The 20121-nt window shown below is 36.8% G+C and overlaps 1 protein-coding gene across 3 annotated transcripts in view; it reads right to left on the reverse strand.

The window, feature by feature from the left end:
- Positions 1 to 1019: 1019 nt before the first annotated feature.
- rxfp2a (relaxin family peptide receptor 2a) overlaps positions 1020 to 20121 on the reverse strand; it is a 48165-nt gene continuing 29063 nt past the window's right edge. For 2 of the 3 annotated variants that reach the window (XM_077242279.1, XM_077242281.1), the window contains 11 exons: positions 17752 to 17823; positions 14216 to 14290; positions 11811 to 11882; positions 10194 to 10265; positions 10002 to 10073; positions 9362 to 9433; positions 9190 to 9261; positions 8866 to 9095; positions 4488 to 4898; positions 3653 to 3871; positions 1151 to 1556 (listed from right to left, as the gene is read on the reverse strand). In XM_077242279.1, coding sequence (XP_077098394.1) covers positions 1291 to 1556; positions 3653 to 3871; positions 4488 to 4898; positions 8866 to 9095; positions 9190 to 9261; positions 9362 to 9433; positions 10002 to 10073; positions 10194 to 10265; positions 11811 to 11882; positions 14216 to 14290; positions 17752 to 17823 — 1633 coding nt within the window. In that variant the 3' untranslated portion in view covers positions 1151 to 1290. Of the gene's footprint in view, positions 1099 to 1150; positions 1557 to 3652; positions 3872 to 4487; positions 4899 to 8865; positions 9096 to 9189; positions 9262 to 9361; positions 9434 to 10001; positions 10074 to 10193; positions 10266 to 11810; positions 11883 to 14215; positions 14291 to 17751; positions 17824 to 20121 lie in introns of those variants that run through there. The other variant, XM_077242280.1, reaches the window with a different exon arrangement.

A 20121-nucleotide genomic window follows, 5' to 3' on the forward strand; every position in this document is an offset into this window, starting at 1 on the left:
CAAAAATATTAAGCAGCAACAATGGTTATCAACACTGATAATAATAGATGTTTCCTGAGCACCAAATTAGCATATTAGAATGATTTCCGAAGGATCATGTGACACTGAATAATGGAGTAATGATGCTGAAAATACAGTTTTGCATTATCACAGGAATAATTCAAATAGAAAATAAAGAAACGTAGTCTTGGTGAGCATACGAGACTTCTTAAAAAATATAGATATAAAAAGCGTAATTATTCCAAACTTTTTATAGTGCAATCCATGCAGTTTTATGTAAAATTGCACAAACACAAGACTGTGAGAATGAAAGATCACTCATTTGTGGGGTATACAGTCTTTTATGATAAATTATAAACAATCAACAGGGGTTTGTAAAAGAGTTTAAAAACTCTGTTATACAATGATTGAAGAAGCTAAGGAAATCCTTGACACTGGTCAGATTGTCAATTTTATATTGCTTGACACATTCCACGAGACTTCGGACTATGAACATATTTACAACTTTGAATGTTTGCATGTATCTTGCGATGCGTAGAAAAATCAAACTTATAAATAGTCTTCATGAGTATAAAAAATAAAATGCTTTTGCATCGTCGTTAAAAAAATGACAAAGAACAAACAAAAACAATGCATGTTATATTATCTTATACAGGTGAATGAAATGCACCTCTTTATCTTGATTGCATGCTTCTGTTCAGTAAACAGTCATCTAACTTGGTTGCCCAAGACAACTTTGAGGCATTTCCCTTTAATGAGTCTTTTCTGTGAAATGGCAAAGCAAGTATAAATCCTTTTGCTGTACATTACAAATAAGCTCTTGAATTCAATCTCAAAATCCATCACATTTTCAAACATCTCCATAGAAAATGTACAAATTTTTCCTTCATAGAAATTTGATCTCTCAAAGATGTGCTCTGCAGTAAATACTGTTAGTCTTCTGCATTGGTTTAGTAGTCATTGCTTTTCTTCTTTAAAAGCTTTTGAGACAAACAACAAGCCCAGCTCAAGGGCTAACGGGCCTGACATGGCGTTTAGGGTGAAAATGTTCGTTGGAGGGGTTCGAGGCTCTAGCTGATGTGTTCAAAAATGCTTCTCCTAATGGAGTAAACATTAAAAATAGAGTCATGTGTCTAAAAAGAGCACTCCATATTGGAACAAAAACCGCAGGAATCAACAGTGCCATCCTTTGACTAAAATTGTTCCAAGAAAGACCGTCAATCTCCTTTCTGAACATAGATAATGATTATGATAGCCCAACACTATGATTACTTTTACTCACTGGCTATTTCACCCATATTGGTTATCCATGTCAGCCAGAGACAGTCGTGGTAAGGAAATTTTTGCAGGGTATTCTGCATTTCGAGAAGGGTCCATATAGATGGTGGAGCTGGTGAGACTCTTGCGGTCTTTCTTTGACGCGGAGCGTCGCTGCCAGCGGCAAAGGAGAAGCTCCACCTGCTCTCTGAAGAAGCTGGTGGTCAGGGTGTAGAGGATGGGGTTAAGGGCACTGTTGATAGGAAGAATGAAGATAACCACCCAGGAGTTTATCGTCCCTGCAGAGATAAACGTAAGACATTGATGTCAACAACAGCAGAACTCATTGTACTGATCATCTTAAAGGGATAGTTCACCCAAGAATGAAGATTCTGTCAGTATTTACTCTCCCTCATGTTGTTCCAACCCCGTAAGACTTTCGTTCATCTTCGGAACACGAATTAAGATATTTTTGATGAAATCTGAGAGCTGGATCACTCCTCGATAGGCTTCTAAGGGATTGAAACTTGTTCCCTGAAAAGTTATTAAAGACATCGTTAAAATAGTCCAAGTGACTTCAGTGGCTCAATCTTAAGTTTATCAAACGACGAGAATAATTTTTGTGCAAAGTAAACAAAAATAACGACTTTATTTCAACTATTTATTTCCTTCTCTGTGGGCCTCGAGTCAGTTCACTAGTGTAACAGCGTAAGCTTCTGTGTTGTACGTCACACGCATCACCCACATGACCAGCGCCGACCAATAGTGAGCCTACGTGTGACGTAGCTCTACGCAATCACACTAAGTTAAAGTAACACTATGTAGTTTTTCAACCTTCATAATATATTTCCAAGACCCTTGTGATGGTCCATCGACTTACAATAGGTTAAATGACACGTCTGCCATAGCCTAACGTGGTCTGTATCGCTTTTACTGGCACTATGTAACTTCGGGTTTCAGGTAGTAACCGGAGCACAAAAAGAACTACAAATTTCGACTGCTTTACGGCATACATAGTTTTTCTTCGTTTGTGATGTCTTTCATAAAACCATACATCATACTCTACCTTGTCTGTGGCCATTGTTGATTCCAAAGCTGGTGCTGGATAAACAGCGAGCGTGCGCATGCGACAGTAGGCTGCGGTAGCCTAAATTATTTACAACAGCGGTAATGGACAATTCCGCTTCCAACCTGTAGGGCGACCGCAGAGGAAAAGTCACTTGGTGTTGCTTTAACTGACTAGAGGCCCACAGAGAAGGAAATTAATAGTTGAAATAAAGTCGTTATTTTTGGGGGGTTTTGAGCACAAAAACTATTCTCGTCGCTTGATAAACTTAAGATTGAGCCACTGTAGTCACTTGGACTATTTTAACGATGTCTTTAATAACGTTTCGGGGCTGGCAAGTTTCAATCCATTAGAAGCCTATGGAGGAGTGATCCAGCTCTCAGATTTAATCAAAAATATCTTTATTCGTGTTCTGAAGACGAACGAAGGTCTTACGGGGTTGGAACAACATGCGAGTAATTACTGACAGAATTTTCCTTTTTGGGTGAACTAACCCTTTAAATTGAGGATTTGTGACACACTTGGCTAGAGGTAACTGGGTCATTTTCATGAAACAGTGGCTTTTTTGCATGAAAGAAAAAAACCAAGGATAATTAAACTTTTTATCATTTTATTTGAGAAGGTTACTGTTTTGTTTTTTACTGTTTAACTTTTATTTAAAATGTATTCATTTATTTAATGTATATGTAAATGTCAGGCCTAAAATATCAGGGCTAAAAAAAATGTGGCTATAACCTGGCAAAAATACCAATAGTTATTTATCATTACATCCACCTTATTTTCTTTCGAAACATCCAATTCATTAGCGCTATAAAAGAATGCAAAGGGCCATAAGCGGTAACACTATTTGCGCTACAAATCAGTATATAATTACAACAATACATTAAAATAATATGGTAAGAAATGCCAGTTTGCAGCATCAAGTAGCATAACAAGCTGTTTTGCACAGCTAAAAATAACTGGAAGCACATGAGACTGGAAGCCTTGACACATTCAAATAATAAATGGCTGCTCTCTCGCTCTTTAAAAATAAAGTGGATAAGTAACCAGAGAGCTACTTTATTTTAAACCCATCACAGTAAGTTTGGAACTTGACATCTTTATTTGAATATATGACTCATATTAGTTAATTCTTGTTGCATCACCCAGTTTTTGTGTGCCTTATTATAAATATGCCTAACTGAAGACATTTCTCTTTTAAAATATATTTTGTCAACTTCCTTACATTCAAAATGTTATAGGGTTGAAGATTCATGCAAAAATGAGAAACATGCTTCTGTTTTAACCATGTGGTAAAAAAAAATGGTGCTGCAAAAATCTACAACATACCTGGAATCTCAACTTTTAGAAGAGAGAGTGTTTTGACCAAAAATATGGGTATCCAGCAGAGGGCGTCAGAGAACACAATAAAGAAAAAGCGGTTGGCCACAGCCACATCTTTGTGCAGCCGACTGCGCACATCTGTGGCATTGATGCCAGTTTTATAAATGGAACAGAACATACTGGAGTAAGATACGACAATCACCAAGAACGCCACCAGATTAAGACCTGTGAATACAGAAGACATTTTGTTCAGTACATGCACATAAGGACTGACATACTAGGAAAGTAATAACCAGGACTGTCTGTAGATACAGAATTTAAAAATTACAGGGTGACCAGACATCCCCATTTCCCAGAAAAGTTACGGTTTCATAATTTAAAGAGTAAATTTCACAGTGGCCTTCTGCAGTACCTACCATCTCTGGTGGTTTAGTATCCTTAAAAAAATAGTAAATAAAATAAAAGATGTGTATTACAATAACAACCACAAACATTTTTATGGAAGCTTTAAAAAAAACAAATCCACCGCATGCATTTTCCTTCTCGACACACCCCAAGTGAGTTTTTTGCTAGGAATTTTATTAAATTAGAAATTAAACATTTTCCGTAGCCTACAGTAAATCATGGTAAATCGGACACTGCAGATCATCCCCTTTGCTGGTTTGGGTTTTAAAAAGAAAAGAAAAGGTCACCCCCGCTTAAATTTAGTATATTGAAGAATATTATGTATATATATATATATGTATATATATGTATATATATATAAATAATTACAAATACTTAATACATGAAAACAATTGAACACATTATCAAAAATCTAATCAGTGAAGAGATCTCGAACCTAGAAATATCCCCGTGGAGTATCCTTTGGCTGTTGGTTTCTCCAGTCTATCAGAGTGCAGAGGGAAACAAACTCCATTTCGCCCATAATAGTTCCCAAACAGGTCTTCATTTAGCAGGGGAACAGCTGCTATGACAAATCCCAGAATCCAGATGAAGGCCAGAACCAGCACTGTCTGCAGCTTTTCTGGGCGCAGGTGGCTAAAAGGGAAAACGATGACTAGGAATTTCTCTAGTGTCAAGTAGGTGAGGAGGAGGACAGATACTTCAGAGGAGAGCATGGCAAGAAAGCCAATTGTTCGGCATTCCACGCTGTCCATCCAGATAAGAGCGTTCCGGTTATATTCGCCACGAAATTTCACATCGAATATCCCCAGGAAGAAGAGATAGACTCCCATCAGACAGTCAGCAACTAGAAAACATTAAAGCAAAAAAAAAAAAAAAAATTCTTACCAATGACATGGATATTTAAGCACGATGTCATACAGTACTTATTTTTACTTATATTTTCATAAATGAAAAAATGTCTCGGGTTACTCAACTGTAAGCCTGTTCCCTGAAAAAGCAAGAACAAGATGCGGTGTACTCATACGCATTGGAAAAACATCTCTGTTTGACCGGTTGTGAAGCATGTGATCAAACACGCCAAGAAAGAGGCTTAAAAAAACCTCTGATGATTTATGTCATTGAATGTTTCCCTGATGAACGAGTCTTCGAAGAAGGGAGAAGGGGAGAGAGGGAGAAGGGGAGAGAGCGTCGCTCAGGCTCTCCCCCTCAGCCAACGGACACAATTCTTTTCTATAAATTTGTGCGCTTAGGGGTCTCTTGTTCCAGTGGCCAGTCCAGTTGTAACCTGGCCAGTGCACGAGTCACCACCTCGAGTAACTCTTGCGCTTCATCATCGTGGGAGGAGGCGGCACTCTCGAAATCATCTCGCCTGAAACGAGATGCAACGTCCTCGGCCCGAAAAAAAATCGCTAATGAGTATGAGTACGCAGCATCGAGAGTAGCTCTTGAAAGGGAAAGGTAGGCTTCTGCAAATAAACAACACGAAATCGGTTTCAATAAGTGACAGCCAGTGGAAAATGGGCTCCCCCTGCTGAGACTTGGTTACTTCCTCACCCAAGTTCTTCAGTTTTGTCCTCATTTCATAACTTTAGAATGAAAGACAACATCTGCACTGATTATAAGATTGCTATTCCTGGGTTCATCAGTTCTAGTTGCAGACTAATTAAATTGATTTAAAACAATAGTGTCTAGCTCCTGCTGCATCAATTTGTGCAGTGGATGTTAATATCAACAGCGCAAATTCTGTTCCTCATTACCAATATAAAAACAAGACACAGTGTTACCAGAAGTGGTATAAAGTTGCTTGCAGGTTTATTTGAGGAATTTCCTCCCAGAGGAGGTGATATATTTGACAGCTGCTCATTTCCTGGTTGTCCCACAAGTCAGACAGTAAATTTAAGAATACTCCAGCTGTCTTAAAAGCTTTTGAGAAAAGGGAATGCGTTTTGGGAATAATGTATGAACGCATCATTCTTCCTTACAGTTCGATGGCAGCATGGCAAAGGTGAGCAGAGAGATGCTATTAAAGTCAGTGAACAGCTGAAGGTAAAGGTCAAGCTCCTTTTCCCACCCTGACTATAATCTAGACACACTGCTATAGCTGAGATTAACAGTCCAAGTACAGAAGATAAGGACACTGAACTCAACTGAAAATGTCACCGGCTAATAAAAACCCTCCATGATATATATATAAATAAATAAAATTATGAATTAAGTGATAGAATTATTTGTGAATAAAAAAATATCAATGATTGCTATTATATATATAGTGGGAAATATATATATAATAAGTATATACAGTGGGTAAAATAATTATTTGACCCCCTGCTGATCGCCAACTTACAAAGAAATGAAGGGTATATAATTTATGGTAGATTTATTTAAACGGATAGAGACAGAATATCAACCAAAAAATTCAGAAAAAAAAACATTATATAAAGGTTATACATTGATTTGCATTTCAGTAAGTGAAATAAGTATTTAGTAAAGCAGAGGAAAACACCAGCCCCACTCTACATCCAGAGACGAGTCCTCAGCCACCGACGACCGGCACGATGGAGATACGAGAGCCCAACCGCAGACCATGGACTTCAGCCTGCTGCGATCGGCGAGTCTGAGCTTAAAGACAGGACGGAAGGAGTCGTCGCCCTGGAGCCTGAACCACAAGTTGTGTCTGACCAGGTGCGCAAGCCCGCAACATATTGTGCGGCCAAGGGAGCGTTTGTGGAGTACGAGGGCTGGGAGGAAAGCCCCAACCACAAACTCACAGTGGTGTTCGAATGAAGAGCTTTAAAGTCTGGACCTTCAAGACTTATTAACCAAACAATTGGTTTTCCCCATCATTCTAATGATGATTAGGAAAAGCCTTCAGATATTAAGAGATGACAGCCAAAACTCATTAAGAGCCTGGTGAACTGTTAAGGAGTAAGAAATAAACAATTTCAATATAAGAAAATGTTAAGTTACAGTAGTTTAACTTCCCATGGCACTTTGAAGCAGACAATTCTGTCGACGCTTCCAGCCTCTGGTGATCTTCACGTGGCGGTAAAAATGGTACCACATGATATTTACGTTTTATTATGTTTTATAATCCATTTATTCACTTTTTGAGCATAGACCTGAAAAATAGTAAATCTTGAATGATTTAGAGCACAGATTTAAGTTGCCAGATTATTGCTGGTGAAAAAAAGTTTTTAAAAAAAGTGAACTTAAAAGTGAAGTTTATTGCTGCACAAAAATACTATTTAAAATTTTTTAAATGAAATATACATTTTCAAAAACATGTTTTACTCTAAAACCGCAAGAAAATCAAAGCCTTGAATCTAAACAATTTGTTTTCCAAATTTGAGCTTGATACAGGTTTCAGTAAGATTTTGTTTGGGCACAGTACCAAAGGTTTTCACTAGATAAAATTCATCTCCCATTAATTTCCAATGTAGTCATTTTTAAACACGAGGACCATTTAACCTTTTCAGGTTAAATCTTTACATTTCAGGACCATTTAACCTTTTCAAATCATGTCCATGAGTTTTTTTTTTTCTTTCACATAGCAAGTGCCAAAACCTTTACCAAGTTTCGTACCATTACGATGAAGTGAAAAAAAAAGGGGGGGGGGGGGGAAGGAACATTTTCCTGTCAAAAATGACAGAAGAGCACCAGAGGGTTATATAATATACATCAAAAATCCTATGTAAACAAGTAACGGTTACCTAGGCTATTACTTTATTGCAGTTATGTTATCAAAAAACTTTGCATGTGTGGATGATGGGCAAGATACCACAAAAGACCATTTTTCAAAAATAAATATTAAATCTCACGAGGGAGCATTCCCTGGGATGTTCACGCTTAAACCCCCCCAATGTTTAAACCAAAACTACCTTTGTTATATACAGTATTATAATAATTTGTTATAATTTTACCTTTTTTGAAATCAAGGTAGCTTGCGGACTTAATTTTAGCAAAATATGGTTCAGCCAAAAAAAAGACACATGGCTAGTAATATTATCTCACCAAGTTTCACATCAAATTGTGAATACACAGGAAAATCTTAAAATCACAATTCTCAATCAATTACAAACTGTATCCCTATTGGATCCATGTCAGTAAAACTGCAAATATAGACAAATAAACCCATCAGGCCTCTATCAGTCTGGACAAAAATACATCTGTCACAGATTTACTGAAGTATTAGTAGATTGTTATTGTTCAGTACATCAGGAAGTGATCGGACTGTGGAACAGTCTGTAAATTCTCTTTTTAAATAAGTAAAAAAATGCTAGCATTTGAAGACAAACAAACTGTCACTCTCTTAATAGGATTATAGATGCATGCATAATCGTTCGGGAATGAACAATCAAACACGCTCAAGAATATATATACAGACACAAAAGCAAATCAAATCATAATAGGCTTTACTGTCAGCTTCCATTATTCAGATAAAATCCTTTACCTATTGTTACCCTTGTTTTTTCTGCTAATACCCCCATTCATGAAGGCCTTAGCATTACTGGGTATATTTACTGGCCAGGAAAATCCTTTTTTGTTGTTGCCATTGTAGAATGTATAGCCAAACTTTTTTGGAGCAATTTCAACTCGGGTCGTGTGTGTGTGTGTGTGTTTGTGTGTACACTTCATTATATTTAATTACAATAAATTACTTTTTTATCAAATATATGAAGTGTTCAGTACAAAGATCAGATTAATCAATAATGAAGTTAGTTTTTATTCTTTCTTTTTTTAGAATAATAATAATAAATGCACACAATGTATTTATTAATTCAATATTAAAAATCATTTTTAGCACTACTCACAACACAGGACTTTGATGCAGGCTGCATGCAGGTTGTTCTCCGCTCTAATGAAGGAGCGCATTCCGATGACAAAGAGATTCCCAAAGCAGGTAATGAAGGCCATCACCCAGACGGACACCCGCAGAACCAGGCTGGCTAACAGGTCTTCAACTGATGAAATCCCATCGGTGTTAGGTTTACATTTCCGGACATGTGGGGCATAGGAACAGTACTGAAAATCCTTAAAATATCTAGAAAAAACAGATATGAACAAACAATAGATTACAAACTGAGCATCCTGCTAATGTAGATTATTACACGGACCACACAATGAGAGGTACGTACATGTGGGACAGGTTTCCCATGGGAAGAAACATCTTGGTGGTTATCTCAGGAATTTCAATGCCCTCCAGACTTCTGTTAAGCACAAATGAATGTTGTTTTTCATCCGACACCTACTAATAGGGTCTTAAAAGCCATTCTTTTCTAGCGCAGAGCATGCAATGCTGATACTTACAGAGACTCCAGTTGGACTAGGTGATCGAAGTGACTGGCATGAATATGGAGAGCAGGATTATGGGATATGTTCCTGCAAACATTAAATGGAATATGTCAGCCAAAAATGATTATTCTGATTATTTACTAATCACATTTCAAATCCATTTCTATTTAAACCGAATTTTTCCTCTTGCCAGCAACAACAGTGGATAGTTACCTGGAGTCGTCAAGCTCCATAAATGACATGAAACACTCATAAGCTTTATTTCAAGTCTTCTGAAGTCCATAAATTATTTTTATATCGACAGTGTCAACACACCATTCCTGAATGCAGATGTAGGCTACAGACAAGCTCAAATTCAAGTCTGTAAAAAGCTAGCACATGACTTCAAAGGCTCTGAATACAGACTACTTTTGTGGTGCTTTTTTCAGCCACCAAATTAAGACTTTTTTATTCCATGGAAGAAATAGAAGCACAAAGTTTTGGAAGGACATGAGGGTGAGTGTAAAATTACAGAATTTTTCCTCTTTGGCTAAAATATCCCTATAAAAATTGTATTTTGTCCTATTGTATCAACCATGGCGCTATTTATTGCACTGCGTGCACCAACCAATTCAACATTTTTTAAATAAACAATGTGACTGATATAATAACTCACAGTTTCTGCAGATATTTTAAACTCTTGAAAGTGTTTTTAGGAAGGTCGGAAAGTCTGTTGCAAGACAAATCTCTAAAAAATAAGAAGGAGAAACAAACAACAATCAGATGAATGAAATCCACGTGCATACAAAGACATAACAATTATGATTTAAGTGCATTAGACATTCAAATGATGTGCTGCAGTACTCACAGTTCAACCAAAGATCCAAGAGAATGAAACGTGCTTTCAGGAAGGATCTTGATTTTATTGTCATGCAGTGATCTGGGCATATCAAAATGAGAAAACAACATAATGTTACTTTTAAATTAGACTAAACTTCAAAATTTTCACTTGTGTGGAAAGCCTCAAAGAACAGTCACTGCCCCGTGAAACAGCCAGACGATAATGAAATCCTACTGCTTTCTGCTGCATTTCCAGCTTATTTTTTCAGCAAGGGCATCCTGACCCTGTTTGCAAAGATACCACCTCTCCCTCAATCTCATTTAGGATATGTCTGACACTTCCCTACATCTATTACAAAAGAGAAGGTCTTAATAATAAACTAATAGAGCCTTGAGAAAACATCTAGAATGGGTTTAGTTGTCAGAGACTTAATAAGGACTCCGAATAAGTCATCACACTGTTCCTAGAAGACATTCTGCTTTCATTTGCAACAGTTTTAAGAGGAAAGCAGTACCAAGATTACAAGGGAGTCAAATTTACAGCTCTGAGAAACTGGGATTAGATTCCTCTATTTTTATACTCCAAATGTGATCAACCACAAATGAGTCAGCCCATAGATAAACGTCCCGAGGTATTGATTAACTTGTAAGAAAATGATGGGAGTTAGATTTCTTTTTCCCCAAGTAACATCATCAGTTGCATCAAACTATGTTACTTTGCCCAAAGCAAAATGAGAAGGAGAATAGAAAGTCTGTTTTTAAAAAATGTCTAATTATCAATAATGCCTCATTAGACAATGTGCAGCATGTATCTTTGAAATGGAGACCTTTCAACATATTCTTCACAACTCATTCTCAATCTGTGGTAGAATTGTGAGGATTGCAAAATTTGCTCTGGTAAACTGCACAATTCAAAGACACACCAGTCTTGAGTCCCACGGAGGAGCTTAAGAAGGATAAAAGGAGGAGGGATGACAGTGGAAAGGAGAGAGGACAAGGCCTGGGACATTTTGTTTCTTTTTATCACTAAAAGTTTATGCTGAACTCATTTCTTCACTGAACTGACAACTGTTACAATTACATTTATGTAAATCAAACAAAATATATCAAGTCAAATACTTTTTTTTAACAACATTAGTTGTTAAGTTGTTAATCTGACAATACAATTTAAATAGAAATGGTGTAATAAAATAAAATTGTATCGAATAAAAAAAGGCAATGCATGCCTGACCTGTATGATGGATTTTTAAAAGTGGTCCCAGACTATTGTATCCCACAGTATATGGCATATAATAAATGTCCCACTGTTTTTAAACTCGTAATAAGATTTCAACACGTGCTTGACATCATTCCACAAGGGCATTAAGCTTTGTTCGCTTGTTAGAAACGCGTGCATGCAGACACTCACATCCTAATGACTAAGAACAAGCATTTCCCTTTAGATAATAAACTGGGAATAAAAAAAAAACATGACTGGCATCATGAACTAAAACGAAACATCTGTACCACATTCAATTAAACTGACTATTAAATCAAATTTTATTACCATTATAAATTGAGATGCTGGCATCAACGTACACCTAGCCATCACGTACACGAGGAAAAACCAACTATGACTGAGGGTAAAAGCACGAAAAACACTTACAGCACTGTGAGCTCGGTGCATGTCATCAGAGTGGAAGAATTCAGCAACTCGACGTGGTTCTCAGCAAAGTCCCTGCGAGGAAAGACAGGCCAAGGAAAAGAAAAGAAAGAAAAATAGCTGTAAATTTAAAAAATACATATAAATCCTAAATTCTAGAACGGAATAGGAAACCGACTGCGAAAACTCATCCCACTGCTTTGCCTGCAACATCAAAAATACATTTGATCAAGAGCCGTAGGTGCATGACAACTACATGAATAATAAGCTTGCCCCATGCTGAAACCGTTCATTCAGTGAGTGCCTTGATCAGAGGACATGACTGACTTTGATAGTGCCACTGATAGTCTTTCTCTCAGAACGGTCCGGCTGGACTTGCAGATGGCAAATTGTCATTCAGCATCGAGAGTATTGCAGTATGAGTGAAACTGCTCGCATAAGTAACATCAAAAAACACAGTCCCCCTGTTGATGTCCATTGTCCGTCTCTTTCCATCCTGACTATAATTACCAGAGTGAATTGCTCACAGAAAAGCTGTATATGAGTCCAAAGTGCTCATTATGAAGGGAAAGATGCTCGAAAATACACCGACGACACATTTGGCAAAGACAAAGGCACTTTGAGAGAAGTTAACTCAAGATGTGTGACAGTCAATGGAGATGTTGTCAGACCTTTGACTAAACGGCACAAGCAGCTTAATCGTGCCTATAAGCACCCACTTAAACAGGAAGAGAGTGTCTCATGGACATGTCAAGCGACAAAACAAAAATCTGTTTTGCTCGCACTAACCTGGAAAACCGACAGATCCAGAGATTATTTCATCCTCAAAAGCACTCGCCGTATCACCCGGTACCTCGTAAACATGACTTTGTTTCCAAGTAGACTGATAATAAACGTTGTGTTCCCTTACTCCAGGAAGTTCCTTAAAATCAGCCAATCAGATTAAAGCTAGCCAGAAAATGCTTTCCAGTTTTGTGTCCAGTCAGTGGCCTGTGGGCCAGTCCGTGGGCGTCCTTTCTGAGAATAATCATGTTTGTAGGTTATTATTGACTATAAAACTTCAGAGCACACATCTTTAAAGGTTTTCCAGTAAGTGAGTGTGGTCTTTACTGCAAGGTTCAGCTGAGCAAAGCAACTTATTACAGCAGCGCAAGTTATATAGAGAGGTTTAACTTGGACAGCTGTGGAATGCTGATATGATTTATGCCGAGTGAGATTTGCTAAATTCAAACCTAGCTATTATAGCAAATACAAAAGAGGATTATGATAGGGTATCAATTGTCCAGAGACCATCAGGTAAGTGTTACGGACTCTCTCTCTCTCTGTTAACCTCAGAATGACCTATTCAAAAAAAGCAAAGAGCCTGATGACTAATATACTAATGGAGATGTGGTTATAAACACACATTAACAGACATGTACAGTCACTTACACAACTGAAAGTAGAAAAAAAAACCTTCCCAGAGTACCAAAACCTTACAGAGAAGTCAGTTTGATGATACGTTGAAGCCACTTGGATAAAAAAATAAATACTTTCTTTATACAATCTTCAATGCAAATGTTCACACACACAGTATCATGTAGTATCATGCAGCAACACTGGTACACTAACAAATATCCTGTTAATTTTACGGTTAAAAAAACCTGACAGCTGTGGTTGCCAGAAATTCACTTTAAAAATACTTTGTGATTATATATATAATGTTTCCAGTTTTACAGAATGCCAATATATTTTACAGCACATTTCATTAAGTGATATAATATAACTACCAATTGTATGTCAAAGCAAATTTATCTAGGTCTCGCATAAATCATATATGTGAATTGCTAAATTATAATACCACATTATTATTTGGCTAAACATTAGCCATTTATTAACAAATGAACAATTTTTCAAAATGATAGATGTGGGATAAACTGTGCCAGATGATTTGGGGTAAGCTGTGCCAATGGCTGAACTGGCCAAAATTAGTTACCGAGTTCTGAAACTGAGATGATTAAGGATTTCTGGCACAAAATGATTAAAGATTTTTCCAGAACATTTATATAGAATCATGAAGAAGCCACTTCAGCCTGGGAAAACTGAACAGAGGGAGGAATATTTCCATGCAACCTTGATTACTGGAATGTTGAATATTTTTTTATAATCAAGAATTAACTTTTTTTTATAATTAACTTTTTTTTAACACACACACACACACACACGCACACACACACAATTTATTCCTGGCTAATTTAAAATTTAAAAAAAGGTTTTAAACTTTTTATTTTACCTCATCTCATTTCTCCTTGGACAGCTACTGGTACAGATTACTCCACTACTGAATTTAGAGAGAAACATCTAAAACACAATCCACTATTGTGTGCATGTAGGAGGTGAAAAATGGGTCAATAAAATGAAGTACTCACAGCCAGCTGAGCAAGGGCATGTGCTGACAGAGACTCGAGTTGGGCAGCCACATCAAGGACGTGTTCACCATAGATCTGCGATTAAGCACAAAAATTATAAACCACCACCTAAAATGGCAACTCAGCCTCGATCTGCAGACTGTCACAGCAAGAGCCTTGAAGATCTTTATTGTAGAATTCAAACAAACCCCCTGCAGCACATCAAGGTGGGACTGAATTAGTTTCAGAGGAAAAACAATCAAGGCTTTCTACCAGACTATCTTTGTACTATTAGACGACAGGTGTTCTCCGTTTCACCAGCATAATTAGCTGAAAATTGTCTTTAAATTAGTTTTTGTAAAATGAGTCCTTAATTATCAACCAGCTAAGAAATTAATTTTAACCTCTGAAAGGACTTCATGCATATATTCAAAAACACCAGAAAATTAGAAATTAACATTAAACATGCGTTTTAGCCAATCATGCTAATTTAGAGAACAGGTTCATCTGTACTCAAATGCAAAATTAATAGAGTGCTTGTTATGCAGTGTGTACTTGTATAAGTAATTTACAAGGTAGTATTTATTTATTAATAAATTGGGCTCAAAAAGTAATTATCTGTAAATACAGACTCCCGCAAGCTAAGCTTTTGCATGCAATGGCTAAACTTAAACAGAGCCCGGCAGCTGGAAAACGTTCAAGAGATGTACTACTGTTATTTCAGATATTATCTAGGAATCACAGAGCAAAGTGAATTGGCTGGAGAAACATTCTTGGCTAGTGTATTGTCTCTTCTGGGATGACTTCAGATATACATCTTCATTCATGAAAGGTAATCTCACGAGGTACTTTTCTTTTGAGTGATGCTTAATATCTGTTTTGGATTTTCTGTTATTAGTTAGCGGTCCATGAGAAAAAACAGGTTTTCATTAAGATGGAGGAACATAAATGAAACATTTCTTTAAAATATCTTGCTACAGGGCGGCAGTGATTCGATTATGCTGGGCAAGCCAAAACTGGCAAATAATGTGAAATTGTCCCATATGTTGCTTCTCAGAGCTATAATGGACAAAAAACAAAAAAAGATAATTATGGGGGAAAATCACTAGGAATTAATTGCGGTCTCTGACAGCACAGTTTATTTGCACACACAGAGTTGTTTTATAGCCTGGCTCACTATGAGAATTATGCAAATGATCATGTAATGGCAAAAACATGGCAACAAAGTCTGTGCAATTTACATGCCCCGGGTTTTTAGTTTAGAAATACTGTGAAAAAGTGGCCTACAGTAAATATTAACCTTTTACTTTGAAGTTCAAATTAAACTCACACCTTAAAGTATAATTTGCAGAAGATGATTGAAAATCAATAAGTATACTGTTTAGATTGGCGGTATGGTTCTGTTCTGATCAGGAACATCCATACAGCCTTACATTGATAAATTAAGAGTAGGGACTGCAGGGAAAATAACAGAACCAACATAAATGTATTACGGATATCATTAAAGTTCTTAATGACAATCGATTAATGTACCAACATAAATGAAAGTCTAATTTATCAAGCTAAATAATTTGGCCAAGTCCTGACTGTGGGCAAGAGGAGGAGCTGGGGAAGGATGGGGGAAATTAACTCCTAAACAATACGATAAAGCTGCTGATAATAATAATAGTTAATGGTGGCTTATGGATGCTGTGATAGACCTCGTATTCCTATCGGTAGACATTGATCAGCTGAGAGTCAGCTGATGCGAGCTTGACTGACATGACCTGCTAGAACCAACACTACTCTTGATATTTATAGAGTTAATTAATTTAATTTGGTAAGTGTTAATAAATTGTAAATACGAATTAAATACATTTTCACATATCCACTTTTCGGTTATCAGTTGTTAAACACACAAAATCTACAAAGAATTGTGGCAAAACAAGATACAATTATTAATATATTTGATTTATTGAGTAGTTCTTTACATTAAAAGGAGAAAAATATGATTCTAAATATGATTTTACCAGTGCTGATGCACACCTGGAGAATATTTAATTAATAGTATTATGTCAATAAAATAAAAATAAATCCATGTACAGTAAAAATCTATTTTTGTATTTATTATGATGAAAGATTTTTTGTTTTTAGAAAAAGGTCTATAGCACCAATTGTGTGAATTATGTAGAACAACCCCAGCACAGGTTTTGTCAGAGAGTGTCTAACTAGGACACACACACATTATGTAGAACAACCCCAGCACAGGTTTTGTAAGAGTGTCTAACTAGGACACACACACACAAACAAACAAACAAAAAGTGGGTAAAAAAAAAGTAATCGGAGGTGAACACGGATAATACCAAGAGGAAAATAATAAAATATAAAAGAAATCTTTTCGTGAGGAGAGGGTAAAAAAAAAATGTAAGAAAAAGTATTATGATGGTAAATAATTTCCTTCTACTCTAGTTGGTTTTGGCACAGAAGTTATCACAAAGCAGGCATGAAAGCCATAGGATATTAATGACATTAGCCTTAGGGTAACCCACAAGTTGAAATCCAAAAGTATTCAATTTCTTTGGGTACAGACAGTTCTGTATCACGGTGATCTAAAAGTTGTCCCAGCAATGTTTTGTTGCAATAAGAAAATTGGCTATGTTACAAGGTTAGTGATCCCTAGATCCCTTTCTTTGTTTCTTGAAAGACGTCGTGACATTTCCTTGACAAGACATTTCCTTGGGCATACTTGTTACCAACAAGCAAATAAACTCAGATGTGTCTTTGACATATCAAATTATTAGGGGAATTGATTTAGTTCACAGTGACTGGCAAATTCTAAACCGAGAAAAAGTAGTAAATGTAAAAGATTATATATATATATATATATATATATATATATATATATATTCAACCTCCAAAAACAACATGCTATAGTTTTCAAATTTACTTGACTGGTCAGACACAATTATATCAGACACAGGGACAAACTTTTATAAAAAGATAATAAATGCCGGGGCAGGGCAGCACCCTCTCTGCGGCATCGGTGCGTAGTGAGGTACGGTGGAGTTACCCCTCATGAGATAAGTTCAGGCTGGTTTAGGGCGTCAAGATCTCGTACTGATATAATCCACATGCCGCCACGCGGAATGGACCCTGAGGAGGTTTCACGGGACGAATTTCGCGGCATTCCTTGGTTCATGCGCTGCTATACGGTGACGTAAGTATCCCCGGTTCAGACTGTTTAGTTATAGTCTAGCATCTCCGGATGCTGCATCTCCGGATGCAATAGTATAGATGGATAATATAACCAGAGATGACCCCGGCCCGTACTTACCTTCACCTGCAACGTGAAGACGCTCTAAACCAGCCTGAACTTATACACATATAAGTTTGTCCCTGTTTCTGATACAATTGTGTCATTTTTCTGATACATGTGTAGTCATTTTATATATGATATACTGTACATAAATATACAAAACTTGACATCTTCCTTAGAGAGATAACAATGACAAGCTGATTAAACTAAATGCCAGACTTGAGAAACACCATGAAATATTTTTAAACTGCAAGATACTCACAGAAATGTCAGCGACCTCAAACCGATGAACGCATCACGGGTGACGCTTTTAAGTGGATTGTGATCCAAGACTCTGAGGAAAAAATAATAATACAAGAACTGAAGGGTATTTTACGAATTGTTAACCACAGGAATACATTTTTATAATGTCAGATTTTAACTTGTGTGTGTTTTTGTTTTTTTCATGACAGAAAGTACTATCTTGTTTGCACATCTTTTGTCAGTGACTGTCCTTGTTCTAGTGCTGCATAAATGTGGGCAGCCTGTGTGTGTGCTGCCGACTGTGCCAACAAGCCACCCAAGTCATTCTCTGCTTCTTTTTGCTAAATCATATTCAGAGCCATATTCTACTAACTCAGAGCTATTACGCCAAGTTTAATTAAAGGTGCAATGTGTAAAAATTGAGTATCTATTAACATAAATGCAATATGAAATGCATAACTATGTTTTCAGTGGTGTATAAAGAACTTACTTAATAAACCGTAATGTTTTTATTACCTTAGAATGAGACATTTATATCTACATAACCACGGGCACCCCCTTCTATGAAGGTCGGCATATTGTGACGTCATGTTTCTACCGTAGCCGAACGCGAACAAACAGCGTTACAGAGCGCGTTTCGTCACTACCTTGAAAGAGAAGCAGCAGAAAGCTAGAAGCTAGCCATAAACACCGTGAGTAGTGATGCCCGTTTCACACATACTCCGTTTGCAGTGCGTATGCGGTGCGTATTATTTTACTTCCCCATGTTAACTGGTTAGAGCTTTCACACTGCACGCGGAATGCGGTCCGGGGATCCGTTGCAGGTGCAGTGCGTATACAGCAGTGCTGAGATCGTTTCCGCACCGAGTCTATTTTTGCTGTGCTGCACCGCACTGAATTAAAGTGGCAGCGCACTGTTCACATTAAAATAGACATAGATTGACAAGAAACTGTAATTATTTCATCATATAGGCATAATTACAGTTAATGTGTTCTATAGTTACTAAATTACAGGGTCAAGAAAAACAAAAAAAGTATGATTATAGTGTCAAAAGTTGCAAAATGCCATCATATTTGATTTTTTCCCCCTAAAAAAATACATGACATATTTTGGGGACGGGATCGGGGGAAACTACATGTAAAACAAAGAATCATGATTAAAATTAATTTTCATACTGTTTCAATGTCTTCCCATACAGAAATGTAATATATGTCAATATAAGTAAATCATAATGTCAGTGCCCATGTATGTCTGCTGCCTATATGAGAATATATGCAAAATTCATATATATAAAACAGACATATTTGAAACATATTTCAAAATATAGCAAAAATGGCCGTTTTCATGTAAGTGCCATATATTTTCCCATATATGCACGTAAATGTTAAATATATGTAAGATGCATATATGTACTTATTCCAATGCGTCAGTATCACATGCATACGTTTACATACATTTATTAAATATGTGGGGAACAAATAAGTATGTCACATATTTATACATAAAGTTTGTCCATATATGCGAGAAACCAATACTATAGCCTACTGTAAGCAGATATATGGTATCATATGGATGAACTCAAATATTTTCTTCACATGTTTGGACACAAATGTTCATATATGTTGCAGGCATATATTGTGTTCTCAGATAAGTCAAATAAATGTAGCCTATAGATATATGTCATGCTATTTAAAATATAAGTAGATATATGGCCATATATAACATTTTTGTATGGGTTAAACAATGTCAAATTTAACGTTTGGATTTAAAATCAAAATTACTTAGGGGTATTTTTTTGATTTTGTGGCACACAGAAACTGCGGATCAGTAGCGCACTGCAAACGCAGCATATGTGAAAGCACTATAGCGCATGCTGCTCCTGTACCGTATACGCACCGCAACACGCACCGCATACGCACTGCACACGGAGTATGTGTGAAACGGGCGTTACTTTTCCCTTGTCAGTGGTGTAAAATATGTAGTTGGATTGTTTCATGTAACTTAGTTCTTCTCCCTCGCTGTGTTATGGCTTTGCTATGTGGGGAGAGATGTGCTGGTTACGTTCGTGAGACAGCTGATGGGTTCATGCGGACTCAAATATTTTCTTCACATGTTTGGACACAAATGTTCATATATGTTGCAGGCATATATTGTGTTCTCAGATAAGTCAAATAAATGACGATATTTTTGTCCCGTTTTAGCCACCGTAGCTTCTTCGAAAGGGAGGGGTGAGCAGTGGGCTGATCCCTTAGTGCAACTCGCAACCGAACCACTAGATGTCGGTAAAAATCACACACTGCACCTTTAATTAAGATTTTTTTTTTTTAAGGAGACAGTGCCTCGCCGGAAATTTAAATGAGAAAAAATCAAAGTACACAAAATATAAAC

The sequence above is a fragment of the Siphateles boraxobius genome, unplaced genomic scaffold (assembly GCF_051911475.1).
Source record: "Siphateles boraxobius isolate OS27281-9 unplaced genomic scaffold, OSU_SipBor_1 25, whole genome shotgun sequence".
Classification (NCBI taxonomy): domain Eukaryota; kingdom Metazoa; phylum Chordata; class Actinopteri; order Cypriniformes; family Leuciscidae; genus Siphateles; species Siphateles boraxobius.